Here is a 13115-nt window from a genome sequence, read left to right as displayed (position 1 = left end):
AGGTTAGGTGGATTGTCCATGCTAAATTGTCCCTTCGTGTCCAAGGGTTAAGTAGGGTTGCAGGGAGAGGGTGGGGGAATGGGTCGAGGTAGGATGCTCTTTCAGATGCAGATTCATTGCGCTGAAAGACCTCCTCTGCACTGTAGGGATTCTATGGATTCTGTGAACAGCATGGATTTATTAACTATAACAAATATGTACATTTATATATATATATATATTAAAACCTTCTAGCTAGGACCTATCTCCATGCTTTCTTGTGCACATGGCTCTGTCCCAACACTAGTCTGACCTCTTAGTGTGGGTCATATGTTTGCTTAAATCACTGTGGGTGGTACTATTACTCACTCCCACATTAACCCTGTACGTGCCAACCCTGTACACAATAGGTCAGGCATTGTCAAACTCGGAGGCGCGACCCGCAGGTGGGTCGTGGGCGGGTGTTGGGAGGGCCGCGGAGCCGTCCGTCACGGCGCTCCCGATCACCCAAATCCGCGCGCAACAGCCACAGCAGCCTGCTTTTAATAATGCCGGCTGCGAGTGGCCTTCAAAATGGCCAGGAACAGATTTTTAAAAATTTGGCCGCACTGCACATGCGTGCTCGATCATCGATGTGCATGCGCTGTGCGGCCGCATATTTTATTATATGGTCGCAGCCTTTTTTTTTCAAGTTCGAGGGGGGCCAAAGGGACCATTGGGGCCAAAGGGACCCAAAACCATTTCCTCCATTTTTGTCAGCAACAAACAAGGTAAGAGAAAATGGTGGGTCGCGCAGGTCGGCCGGCGTGGGTCGCGAAGGTCGGCCGGCGTGGGTCGCGAAGGTCGGCTGGCGTGGGTCGCGAAGGTCGGACGGTTGGTAAAAATAGGTCCCTGGAAAAAAGTTTGAAAAACACTGCAATAGGTAGTCAGCTTCAAGATGTTTCAAAGACAGGAACTGTATAATGTTACAATGCAAAGTTGTCACAGTTTCCTGTGTCATATTCTATTTTTTCTGTTTGCTGGTGACAATGTGTTGTTGGGAGGAGTAATGGTGAACGTTTGGAGGAAGTTGGAAAGAAACTGACAAGGAGAGAAAATGGGAAGTACTGGGGGTCAGGGGGTGGGAGAAATAAACAGGTTATCAAGCTAGCTAATATGTGCCACATTTCAACTGGAGCGCCGTATCTGTGAGTGGTCCCTCGGATTTAATGAAAGATGTAACACATAATCAGCATCACTAACAGTATGTCGAGGCAGCACGGTAGCATTGTGGATAGCACAATTGCTTCACAGCTCCAGGGTCCCAGGTTCGATTCCAGCTTGGGTCACTGTCTGTGCGGAGTCTGCACATCCTCCCCGTGTGTGTGTGGGTTTCCTCCGGGTGCTCCGGTTTCCTCCCACAGTCCAAAGATGTGCAGGTTAGGTGGATTGGCCATGATAAATTGCCCTTAGTGTCCAAAATTGCCCTTAGTGTTGGGTGGGGTTACTGGGTTATGGGGATAGGGTGGAGGTGTTGACCTTGGGCAGGGTGCTCTTTCCAAGAGCCGGTGCAGACTCGATGGGCCGAATGGCCTCTTGCACTGTAAATTCTATGATAATCTTTGATAATGTCCAGCTTGTGGCTCGTCCATTCTGAAGGATAAGCAACAGTAGTTTTCTCGTACATTAAGTAAGCAATGACAATGTTACAGTGAATAATTAATGCGTTTGTGTACAATTTAAGAAAATTATTTTAAAGCAGCCCGGATATTCTTTTGATAATGATGAGGGTGGCGCGGTAGTCCAATGGTTAGCACTGCTGCTTCACAGCGCCGAGGACCTGGGTTCAATCCTGGCCCCGGGTCACTGTCTGTCTGCAGTTTGCACATTCTCCCCGTGTCTGCCTGGGTCTCACCCTCACAACCCAAAGATGTGCAGAGTAGGTGGATTGGCCACGCTAAATTACCCCTTATAGCGCACAAAGACTCCATGAGACGAATAGAGTGAAGTCGATGAGGCTTTATTAAGCGTGTCTGTTCCCCCGCAGCTCGATAGTAAACTGGCCTGCGGGGGAAGACTCCGGCTTCTTATACTCCGCCTTCAGGGCGGAGCTTGAGGTCAACGGCCAACCAGGACCCGGGATCTGTCAGCCAATGACATTAGGGCTTCCAGTCCCACATGACCCCCAATACATACTACCACACCCCTTAATTAGAAAAAAAAGAATTGGGCACTCTAAATTTATTTTTAAAACGGGATTCAGGCAGCAGGCGGTCGAGGGGGTCCTACTTCCCGACTGCCTGCCTCTCTATGTGACTCAGTTCACTGCCGGGTGTCCCTGGAAAGGGAGCACACGGTGTCCACCAGCAAAACCAAGGCCTTCCTGGGCTTTTTCCCAGGGTAGAGGGGTCAATTACTAGGGGGCATAGATTTAAGGTGCGAGGGGCAAGGTTTAGAGGAGATGTACGAGGCAAGGTTTTTACTCAGAGGGTAGTGGGTGCCTGGAACTCACTACCGGAGGAGGTGGTGGAAGCAGGGACGATAGTGCCATTTAAGGGGCATTTTGACAAACACACGAATAGGATGGGAATAGAGGGATACGGACCCAGGAAGTGTAGAAGATTTTAGTTGAGCTGGGCAGCATGGTCGGCACGGGCTTGGAGGGCCAAAGGGCCTGTTCCTGTGCTGTACATTTCTTTGTTCTTGTTCTTTGTTCTTCTGTACCCAGTGGGCACCACAGGGACCCCTTCAATCACATCCAGCAGAGGTGACAGAAGAGGATTCTGGGAATGCCCCCCACCCCACCAGACAATTTTCTGCCCCCAGCAACAACCAATTTTGTCGCCCCCCCCAATTCTCTCTTCCTACTCCTGAGCCAGTTCCCTCCTCTGATCAGCAACCAACCTCTTCTCCCAGAGTAGCCGCCAGACACCCCCCTCCCTATGATGCTCAGCTTTCTCCCCACCCCCCCCCCAAATCAATAAGGATTAGTAAGTGATTAATAAAGAACATGCCTACCATATTACCTTACCCTAGCGCACTGAGGAAATCCTACAGGTTAAATGTGTGTAGGCCAGTGCTACTGGTTGCTACCATTGTACAATGTTCATCCTTTCAAACAGTGGGAGTGTTCTCTGGGCTGGCTGCCAGTTCGTTTGCAGTAATGGAGATGTGACTTTCTGTTTGTGTTAGGAAAGCAGTGAGAAATCAATGGAAGACAGGATTAACCAGCTGTCCGTGAAACTTGACAAAATAGAAGCGATACAGAAAATGAACTCAGAGCTTCACAACATAAAGCATGTGGAGGACAAGCTGAATCTGGTCATCGTTAGCATAGAAAAGAAAATATGGAAAGAAATAGAGGAGATCGAAGCTGAAACGAATGTTGGTGAGATAAAATCAGTGTTTGTACGGCTCCATCATTTACACATGATTCATGGGGTGGCCCGGTGGTGCAGTGGTTAGCACTGCTGCCTCATGGCGCCGAGGATCCGCGTGCAATCCCGGCCCCAGGTCACTGTCCGTGTGGAGTTTGCACTGTCTCCCCATGTCTGCGTGGGTCACGCCCCCACGACCCAAAGAAGTGTCAGGGTAGGTGGATTGCCCCTTAATTGGGGAAAAAAAAAAGAATTGGGTACTTTAAATTTAAAAAAAAATTTGCACATGATCCAACTTGATGTTAAGTATAAGGATTGGTTTCAAAATGGAGCATTCCCACGCCCCTATGTTATTAAGCTGTCAGGTCATATTTGAGCAGGCACCATCTAGCACTTTGCTCAAGTTCCTCACTGTGTGAACCTAGACAAAAGGCGGTGGAGAAACTGCATCGCAACCGAGCCCAATCCTGCCCTCACCTGGTATCTGCACACTGGTGCTTTCCAGCAGGGATGCCTCTAAATAGCAGTGAGGAGTGAGAAACCTCAGTGATCTTCCCACTCCTTAGCCAGGAAGTGAAGATCATTTATTGTATGCCAGTTGCAATCATGCTGAGATCACCAAACGCAGCTCAGACCTACAGATTCCGAATCTGATCCCCAAGGTCTGTGTGCCTCGATGGGATAATTGGCCAGAGTTGTTCAAATTGAAAACCCAGCTGCCTTGTGTTTGTGAGAACACCTATTACCACAATGGTCATTGAACCAGATTCCTGCTTATCTGGTTTATTGGAGTCCACTCTAGAAAATCTAAAACAAATTAAAAACAGAAAACGCTGGAAATACTCAGCAGGCCTGGCAGCAACTGGGGAGAGGGAAACAGAGTTAATGCTTTAGGTCAAGGGCCTTTATCCTGAAACATCAGTTCTGTTTGCCTCTCCGCAGATACTGCCAGACCTGCCGAGTATTTCCAGCACCCACAGTATTTTGCTGCTGTGTATCATTTTGAATCTTTTCTGATATTCTTTGCATCCACAACATTCGATGCAGTGCTTTACACGCTTCTGATGATTTGTCTTTTGTTATCAAGGCTTTTCAGCTATTTATGATAGCATTGGATCCTTAAGACACATACTGGAAGCAAAGATGAAGCAGGATAAAGAGCAGTTGCAGAAACAGATTCATCAGATGCAGCACACGATGGATTCCTCTGGAGCCGTTTTAAAATAGAGTCATTGTACATGATCTACATCATTCATTTAGATGAATAGTCATAGTCCAATAGCCACAGTCTAAAACAACATTTGCCATTACATTGGTAGTTGCTTGAAGCTATTTCATACAGCTTATGTTTATCAAAAGGGGGCCTCAGTAAAACATTGATAGCCTTATGTGTAAGTTAACCAAGTCAGCAAATTATACTGGTTTGAGCATTGTACACCAAACTCATTGTAAGCCTTTATCCCAATAAAGCAAGTTGTGTGTGTATTTTCTATGCAGAAGTGGCTTTCAATGGACATATGACTGATTGATTGATTGTGTTTTTCCAATTAAACTGATGTGACAGGATCACATCATGAACACGGGTCTTCACCTCTTCCTCACGTGTGCTCACAATAAGGATTAACAATCTTTATTACATCCTTCCAGAGCCAGTTTACTAGTTGTGAAAACTACATGAGTTCTGTGAAAATTGTACTTTAATTAGAAGTGTAATCACCATTAACAACTTTTACCAACCCACAGGTCCGGAAATTCATCTGCCACATTTTGGAGTGGGAGCCATGATTCTCAAGCTGCCAATGCTAATTGAAGAGGACAACACACAAAATTTGTGTACCCCCTCATTTCCCTGTTAGCAGGGTGACCACTAGTGTCTCGTGAGAGAAAGCTGACCAATCAAATGTCCAACAGCTCTCTGGTCAACTGGGAGCATTGCGGAGGATTCAAAGCTGGACGAAACAGTAAGTGGAAGGGTGTGGTGGGCAGATATTGCTTGGGCCAGGTTGAAAGGCACCAGCACAGTGGGGCAAAGGGATTGGGGGGGGGGGGGTGCAGTGTGGACAGAGGTGGAGGGATGGGAATGGGGAGGGGAGAGAAGATCTTTAGTGGGACACCCCAATGGGCCCAGTGGTCCGTTAAGGAGGTAAATTTAGAGTACCCCATTATTTTTTTCCAATTAAAGGGCAATTTAGTGTGGCCAATTCACCTACTCTACACACCTTTGGGTTGTGGGGGTGAGACCCACGGAAACACTGGGTGAATGTGCAAACTCCACACGGACAGTGACCCAGAGCCGGGATTGAACCCAGGTCCTCGGTGCTGTGAGGAAGCAGTGCTAACCACTGCACCACCGTGCCACTCCTGATGAATTTCATAACTGTTTAGTTAAAATCGCCCCTGTAGATTCAGTAAGCGTATTACACATTCAAAAAATTTACATCAAAGCTGTTTTTGAATTTAGCATTTTGTTAAAAATGTAATTTCGACATGCAACTTTTTTGGAAGCTTCTTAACCATTGCATTCCACTCTTATAAAGTATTTTCCACTCTTATAAAGTCACCGAGTCATTTACAGCAAATGTGGTACTTCAGCCTATCGAGTCCATACTGCCTCTCAGCGGAGTCATTCTGTCAGTCCCATTCTCCATGGCCCTGAAAATGTGTTTTCTTCAAGCATTCACCCAATTTCATTCTGAAACCACTGATTATTTCCCTTTCCACCATCTTCGTGGCAGTAAATTCCAGATCATTGCCACTTGCTGCGTAAAATAGACCCTCCTCACATTCCCCCTGCATATTTTGCCCAAAGTATCAAATCTGTGTCCCCCAGTCTTGGGAGGGGCTTTTTGTTGACTACCTTATCTGAGCCTGTCATATTCTTATACACCTCTATCAAATTTATCCTCAATCATCTTTGCTTCAAGGAGAACAGTCCCTCCCTTTTTTTTTAAAGTTAAGAGTACCCAATTATTTTTTTCCAATTAAGGGGCAATTTAGCGTGGCCAATCCACCTAACCTGCACATCTTTGGGTTGTGGGGGTGAGACCCACGCAGACACAGGGAAAATGTGCAAACTCCACACGGACAGTGACGCAGGGCCGGGATTCAAACGTGGGTCCTCAGCGCCGCAGTCCCAGTGCTAACCACTGCGGCATGTGCCATCCTAGCCCCTGCCTTTCTAACGTAACCTTGTGATTTAACAGTGATGGTTATATTCTACACCAGTCTCCTCCCACTCTAATTGCCGCTTCTCATCCTGTCCTGTATTCCTGCCTTCATCCGTACACCAAGCCTGCCTTTAAATGCATCAATGCTGTCGTGTTCATCTCCATGTTTCCCATTTCTTCAACACTGTGTGTGAATCTATTTGTCCTACTGTGGTAGTACCAGGTATTGCGGTACCTGAGAGGTCGATGACCATTGGTTAGACCCAGGAGTCTACCATTGGCTGGTGTACATAGCTCCGCCCTGAGAGGCGGAGTATAAGAACTGGTGCCGCCCAGCAGCCTTCACTTTCTGTATCGAAGCTGCAGGGGAAGAGTTCTAGCAGATTAAAGCCTTCAGTTATGAATCACTTTGTCTTGAGAGTAATTGATTGCGCATCAATTTAATCTGCTACAACTTCAGTTGAAAGGATGGATCTCCATATCAAACCGGAGTGCCTTCAGCTCAGCCCCCACGCGGACAACTCTGCTGCTATTTTCAAACATTGGCTGGCGTGCTTTAAGGGCTACCTCGACACGGCCGCCGACATCCCCATGGAAGGACAAAAGATGTATCTCCTACGCTCACGGGTCAGCCCTGGGATCTACCCTCTTATCGAGGAGGCGGCGAATTATGCTGCCGCGATCAAGCTGCTAGAAGGACATTATAACCGCCCTGTGAACCAGGTCTACGCTCGTCACCTGCTGGCGACTAGGAGGCAAAGCCCCGAGGAAACGTTGGAAGACTTCTACCGGGTGCTGGCTGGTGCTGGGCCGAAACTGTGGCTGCCCGCCAGTTTCGGGGAATGAGCACACGGAACTTTTGATCAGGGTTGCTTTCGTGGCAGGTATGACCTCCCCGATATCCGCCGAAGGCTCCTAGAAATGGACACTCTGGGACTTGCAGAGGCACGGGCACTGGCAGGGTCCATGGATGTTGCCTATAAAAACACGCTGTCCTTTGCTCCCGATCGCGTGGCGGCCCCCTGGGCTGCGTGGCACCCCGTAGCGATAGCCCCTCAGACCTTCCCCCGACCCCGCAAGCCTGCGCGGCAAGATGGCTCACTAACGCCGCCGGACACCGCTGTTTCTTCTGCGGGCAGGCGAATCATCCCCGCCCACGCTGCCCGGCCTGCACCGCCACCTGCAAAGGGTGCGGCAAGAAGGACCACTATGTGGGGGTCTGCCAGGCCCGCGCCATGGCTGCGGTCTCCAGCGACTATCGGCAACCCCCCTTTCAGGCCCCGACCGCCCAGCACTCACCGCCACCCCCCTATCCTAAGGCCACGTGAGACCCGCGGGTGCGGCCATTTTGCCCCCCAGACACCATGCTGGACGGGTGGGCACCGCCATTTTGTATCTCGCCACCGCCATCTTTTTCATCCCCGGACATCATGTGCGACCCATGGGTGACGTCATCTTGGATGGGGCCCCAGGCCCCCAGCACAGCCGACTACATGCTGCCCCACCAGAACTCTCAATTACTTCAGCTGGCCTCTGTGACTCTGGACCAGAGTCGGCCCCGGACGCTTGCGAAAGCTACAACGAAGATCTCCATCAACGGCCACGAGACATCGTGCCTGATTGACTCTGGGAGCACGGAAAGCTTTGTTCACCCTGACACGGTAAGGCGCTGTTCTCTTGTCACCCATCCCGTAAATCAAAGGATCTCCCTGGCCTCCGGGTCACACGCGGAGGAGATAAAGGGTTCTGCCTCGCGAACCTCACTGTCCAAGGCAGGGAATTCCACAATTTCCGCATGTACGTCCTGCCGCACCTCTGCGCAGCCACCCTCCTCGGGCTGGATTTCCAGTGCCATCTGCAAAGCCTGACTTTTAAATTTGGCGGCCATATACCCACCCTTACTGTCTGCAGCCTCGCGACCCTTAAGGTCGACCCACCTTCCCTGTTTGCGAACCTCACCCCGGATTGCAAACCCGTCGCCACCAGGAGCAGACGGTACAGTGCCCAGTACCGGACCTTTATCAGGTCGGAGGTCCAGAGGCTGCTGAGGGAAGGGGTCATCGAAGCGAGCAACAGCCCCTGGAGGGCTCAAATAGTGGTGGTAAAGACCGGGGAGAAACATAGGATGGTCATTGACTACAATCAGACCATCAACAGGTTTACGTAGCTGAATGAGTACCCTCTCTCCCGTATAGCCGACCTGGTGAACAGGATCGCACAATACAAGGTTTTCTCCACGGTGGATCACAAGTCTGCCTACCACCAGCTACCCCTCCGTAATGGTGACCGCCAGTACACTGCCTTCGAAGCAGACGGGCGGCTCTATCACTTTTTAAGGGTTCCCTTCGGTGTCACGAACGGGGTCTCGGTCTTCCAGCGAGAGATGGACCGAATGGTTGACCGGTATGGCTTACGGGCAACGTTCCCGTATCTGGATAACGTCACCATCTGCGGCCATGACCAGCAGGACCACGACACCAACCTCCGAAAATTTCTCCAGACCGCGAAAATCCTTAACCTGACATACAATAAGGATAAATGCATGTTTAGCACCGACTGACTAACCATTCTAGACTACGTAGGGCGAAGTGGAGTCATAGGCCCCGACCCTGAGCGCATGCGCCCCCTCATGGAGTTCCCCCTCCCTCACTGCCCCAAGGCCAAGAAGCGCTGCCTCGGGTTCTTCAGCTATTATGCACAGTGGGTCCCCAATTACGCAGACAAAGCCCGACCCCTGATCCAGTCCACAACCTTCCCCCTGTCGACGGAGGCCCGCCAGGCCTTCAGCCGCATCAAAGCGGACATTGCAAAGGCCACAATGCGCGCCATCGACAAGTTCCTCCCCTTCCAGGTCGAGAGCGATGCGTCCGACATAGCTCTGGTGGCCACCCTAAATCAACCGGGCAGGCCCGTGGCTTTCTTCTCCCGTACCCTCCATGCTTCAGAAATTCGCCACTCCTCGGTCGAAAAGGAGGCCCAGGCCATAGTAGAAGCTGTGCGACACTGGAGGCATTACCTGGCCGGCAGGAGATTCACTCTCCTCACGGACCAATGGTCGGTTGCCTTCATGTTCGATAACGCACAGCGGGGCAAGATTAAGAACGACAAGATCTTGCGGTGGAGGATAGAACTCTCCACCTACAATTACGAGATCTTGTACCGTCCAGTGAAGCTGAACGAGCCTCCTGATGCCCTGTCCCGCGGTACTTGTACCACCGCACAAGTAGACCGCCTCCGATCCCTCCACGAGGACCTCTGCCACCCGGGGGTCACTCGTTTTTTTCATTTTATCAAGACCCGCAACCTGCCCGACTCCATCGAGGAGGTCAGGACCACCACCAGGGACTGCCAAATCTGCGAGGAGTGCAAACCGCACTTCTACTGGCCAGAGAGGGCGCACCTGATAAAGGCTTCCCGTCCCTTTGAACGCCTCAGCATGGATTTCAAAAGCCCCCTCCCCTCCACCGACCGCAACACGTACTTCCTGAACGTGATTGACGAGTACTCCCGGTTCCCATTCGCCATCCCCTGCCCAGACATGACCACAACCACCGTCATCAAGGCCCTCCAGGGTATCTTTACACTGTTCGGTTTCCCCGCATACATTCACAGTGATAGGGGGTCCTCCTTCATGAGTGACGAACTGCGTCAATTCCTGCTCAGCAAGGGCATCGCCTTGAGCAGGACGACAAGTTACAACCCCCGGGGAAACGGGCAGGTAGAGAGGGAGAACGGAACGGTCTGGAAGACCGTCCTGCTGGACCTACGGTCCAGGAATCTCCCAGTCTCCCGCTGGCAGGAAGTCCTCCCGGTGGCTCTCCACTCCATCCGGTCACTGCTCTGTACAACCACGAATCAGACACCTCACAAACGTCTCTTTGTTTTCCCCAGGAAATCCTCCTCCGGGACCTCGCTCCCAACTTGGCTAGCAACACCCGGACTCATCCTGCTTCGGAAACATGTGAAGGCGCACAAGTCGGACCCGTTGGTCGAGAGGCTCCACCTGCTGAACGCCAACCCCCAGTATGCCTACGTAGCGTTCCCTGACGGCTGCCAAGACACGGTCTCCCTTCGGGACCTGGCGCGTGCACCCGTACCATTGCCCCCACCCCCACCCTCCCCACAGCACCTAACTGGAGGGTCAGTACTCCCGCCGCTCCTGCCTAGGCCCGAACACACACCGGCGCCCCTTACAGGCGCCTTCCTCCCCTGTCCACCTTTTGCCCCAACAGCGCCGCCTAGGGGTGACGAAGCTGCCAGGGAGGACAACATCACGCTCCCGGAGTCGCAACCGCCGGGACCCCCATCAGAATCACCGCCGAAGCCCAGACGCTCCAGAAGGACGACCAGGCCACCCGATCGACTGATTGCTGCACTATGAACACTTTGTTATTACCCTCGACATCACGGTACCTCCATACCTGGTCATACCATGTGAAAGGCGACTATTAACTCTGGCACTCACCCCGCCGGGCTCTTTTTTAACAGGGGGTGAATGTGGTAGTACCAGGTATTGCGGTACCTGAGAGGTGGATGACCATTGGTTAGACCCAGGAGTCTACCATTGGCTGATGTACATAGCTCCGCCCTGAGAGGCGGAGTATAAGAACCAGTGCCGTCCCAGCAGCCTTCACTTTCTGTATCGAAGCTGCTGGGGAAGAGTTCTAGCAGATTAAAGCCTTCAGTTATGAATCACTTTGTCTTGAGAGTGATTGATTGCGCATCACCTACTTTCTTTAATCTGTCAGTGGGTATCTTGCTCCCTTCTCCTGTCAAAGACAAGACGTTTTGCCACATCCACCCTATCAAAGCACTTTGCAATTTTGGTATCCAAGCAAAGCCACACTACGATGTTTTCGCTGTAGTTTGGGTTGTATCTTTTACGAATCTGTCCCCTGTTGTGTTCGCCTATTGTGTTCCATCAGAAATGTGTTTTAGGCTTGCTTTGAAACCCATTGGTGAAAATTAAATCAAAAGAAAATTCTGTCTCCTTGATATTTATGGTTTGAACTCACAGCACACTTTTAGGAAGATAAAAAAAAGGGCTACGTAAGCGATAGACCAGCTGTTTCCCTCTTCCCTCCCTCCCCCCCACCTCCTCTCCTGAAGGCGACCATTCTCCCGTGAACCTGGAGAGTCTCTCTCACTGGACGAGGCAAGAGGGCGGCAACCAAAATCTGATCCTTATTCGAATGTCAATGCACAAGTTCGAGGATGCTTTCCCTTCCCAAGTTAGGTGCCACTACCAGTTATAGCCTTCTCCGCCCCACCCAGCCCTCTCCCCTCCCCACCACCTCCATAACTCCTCCAAGTTCAGCTGATTTAAGTTATTACCGTCATGTAGGTGCAGCTTTTTTTTTTTGCATTCAGCAGACGAGCCCTTAGGAGATAAAGAATTTACATTTAAATAGTTTTTTTTTTATAACACCAGAACTTCCAAAAGCCAAAAAAAAACATTTAAAATGCAGCTATTGTAACGAAGGCAAGTTGTGATGGAGTATACACAGTTTACAAAGGCAAGCATATAGATTGCATAAAGTATTATCTTGCTGGCACAGTGGCATTCTATCCTTTTAAGGCAATACGTACCTACATAGGTGATGCACAATCAATTGCACAAAGACGCAGATTGGGTACAACTGTGGCTTTATTGCAGTCAGATGCGTGGCCTCCTGCTGCAGCTGGCGAAATGGCAGGGCACTGGAGGTCACGCATATTTATACAGATCTTAGTGGGCGAACCTGTAGTGCAGGTCCTACCTTACATCCCATAATACAATGGTTCACCACATTCACCCCCTGTTAAAAATGAGTCCGGCGGGGGTGATATGGAACTATATACAAATAGTGCAATTATGTACAGTGTTAAGAATGGGGAAAACAAGGAAGAAAAAAAGAAAAGTCCATGTTGACGGTCCGGAGTCCGTCAAAGGTTCAGCCAATCACGGTGCTTTGGTGTTTTGTTGGGAGCAGTGTAACGGTGGCGGCGAAGACAGTGCTGGCGGTGGTGGAGGTGGCACCGATGGCGGTGGTGGCGGTGCTGATACTGGTCAGTCATCAGGGAACTCCGGGAGCATGCGAAAATCCTCTTCGTCCTCTTGTGCGGGAGGGGGGGGGGCGGGTGGTGGTCAATGTTGGCGGCGCGGTGGGATGGGGAGGGCGGCGCATGGGGAGGGGAGTGTGTTGGGGTGGAACCTGATGGTGGCAGGTCCCTGAGTGAGACAGTATCTTGGCGGCCGTTGGGGAACTCCACGTAGGCATATTGAGGGTTGGCGTGGAGCAGGTGAACCCTGTCCACCAAGGGGTCCGCCTTGTGGAGTCGGACGTGCCGACGGAGAAGGACCGGTCCTGGAGCTGCGAGCCAAGTCGGGAGCGACACCCCGGATGTGGACTTCCTGGGGAAGGTAAAAACACGTTGATGGGGTGTGGTATTAGGGCGGTGCACAATAGTGACCGGATGGAGTGTAGAGCGTCAGGGAGGACCTCCTACCAGCAAGAGGCTGGGAGGTTCCTGGACGGTGGGCCTGCTGGACGGCCCACCAAACCGTCCCATTCTCCCGTTCTACTTGCCCGTTTCCCCGGGGGTTGTAGCTGGTCGTCCTGCTGGAGGCGAT

At 51.1% G+C, this 13115-nt stretch overlaps 1 protein-coding gene across 1 annotated transcript in view; it reads left to right on the top strand.

Annotated features, from left to right (window-relative positions):
* LOC140387323 (protein FAM81A-like) overlaps window positions 1-4825 on the top strand; it is a 65239-nt gene extending 60414 nt beyond the window's left edge. Inside the window, 2 exon segments of the mRNA XM_072470251.1 lie at window positions 3151-3346; window positions 4423-4825. Of these exon segments, the coding sequence (XP_072326352.1) occupies window positions 3151-3346; window positions 4423-4562 (336 nt within the window). The 3' untranslated portion in view covers window positions 4563-4825.
* The last annotated feature ends 8290 nt before the right edge of the window (window positions 4826-13115 follow it).

Source organism: Scyliorhinus torazame, chromosome 12 (assembly GCF_047496885.1).
Source record: "Scyliorhinus torazame isolate Kashiwa2021f chromosome 12, sScyTor2.1, whole genome shotgun sequence".
NCBI lineage: Eukaryota > Metazoa > Chordata > Chondrichthyes > Carcharhiniformes > Scyliorhinidae > Scyliorhinus > Scyliorhinus torazame.
Note: the sequence above shows the minus strand (reverse complement) of the source record. Positions and strands in the feature narration are given on the sequence as shown.